Genomic DNA, 1,240 nt, shown 5'->3' with positions numbered 1-1,240 from the left:
AAATCTCTTCTATAACAAATATACAAAGAAGGCACAGAAGTTATATTTTAGGTATTAAACCACCTGTAAATGCCCAGCTTCCGGGCATGTCGATGTTCTGAAGAGTTATCAGAGTATGAGAGGGCTATACAAAAATGGGTAGCAACTTCACTATATAACAGTTACAAGCTCCAAGCTCATCATGCAGGTGAACCGCCGTGAAATGTAATGAACTTGGTGCTAGAAAAAGCAGGGAAAGCACGGCATTGTGGGTGCAAGGCATGGTGGGTGCACGGCTCTCCAAACTGCCATGCATATATGGCATAAGAGCTTTGGGCACTCCAATCTTGTAATCAGCACACAATAGTCCACCGACCAATGCCAGCTGTGCAGCCCACATTTTGCTTTCAGTTCCTTAGCTGGATAAGCAGCCGATCGGTGAGGAGACATCAGTCCGCAGTGACGGAACGGATAAAGAAGCGGATTGTCCACGCGTCCCTTATTCTTTTTCCATAGGTCACACGGGCTCAGAACTGCTGTACAATGAGTTTCTTCTTCACGTCGTGCATGAATCTGTTCATCTTGAACAACTCGCTGTCATAAAACGCCGAAAGGTTGTGGATGTTGATCTGCCGGGCCTGAAAACAAGGACACGAGAATTTAATAGCGGCATATAAAGAAAAAAAAAGAACGCTCACTGGCAGTTAGCAGTAGTGATGCACCATTAACCGCGAGGCTTTGCAGGTCAGGTAACGTTGTAATAGGGGCCATCGTTTGACTGATGCGCCGGCTCAGCGGAACAACTCGCTTCCAGTTCAGCCGTAACCTTTCCATGCCGGTATCATGCTCAAAAATCACTGCTTTGATCAGATTTGTGTATTTCACGCGTCATTTGGAAATTGTGAAAACTGCAAAGGTTTCGACTTTCAGGCAATTTTTTTTTGATCACGTTGCAAAGATTTTAGAACTTTATTTTTTTCATTGCTATGACCCAAACCAACCCCACCCTGTCTCAAGTGCGGGAGTTTCCCAGAGTGGCATAAAGCAAAAACTGAAAGGCTGAGCGTTAAAACCTTGATTTTCCACCCCTTTATTAGGGATGCACCGATACTGGTATAGAGTATCGATATACTTTTTTTTCCCGGTACTCCCCGGATACCGAAAGGCCCATTAAAGAAAGCCAGGCGGCGTGTAAAGACTGGCCACGTAGCTTCCTGATTAGCAGGGAAGCCGTCCCCATGCTTCTCGTCACTGATTGGCT

The 1,240-nt window shown here is 45.6% G+C and overlaps 1 protein-coding gene across 1 annotated transcript in view; it reads right to left on the bottom strand.

Moving 5' to 3' along the window:
* Nucleotides 1-506: 506 nt before the first annotated feature.
* MCM2 (minichromosome maintenance complex component 2) overlaps nt 507-1,240 on the bottom strand; it is a 16,220-nt gene continuing 15,486 nt past the window's right edge. Inside the window, exon 16 of the mRNA XM_018553952.1 lies at nt 507-617. Within this exon, the coding sequence (XP_018409454.1) occupies nt 507-617 (111 nt within the window). The remainder of the gene's footprint in view (nt 618-1,240) is intronic.

Source organism: Nanorana parkeri, unplaced genomic scaffold (genome assembly GCF_000935625.1).
Source record: "Nanorana parkeri isolate BGI_ZX_2015 unplaced genomic scaffold, ASM93562v1 scaffold135, whole genome shotgun sequence".
NCBI classification, from domain to species: domain Eukaryota; kingdom Metazoa; phylum Chordata; class Amphibia; order Anura; family Dicroglossidae; genus Nanorana; species Nanorana parkeri.
Note: the sequence above shows the minus strand (reverse complement) of the source record. Positions and strands in the feature narration are given on the sequence as shown.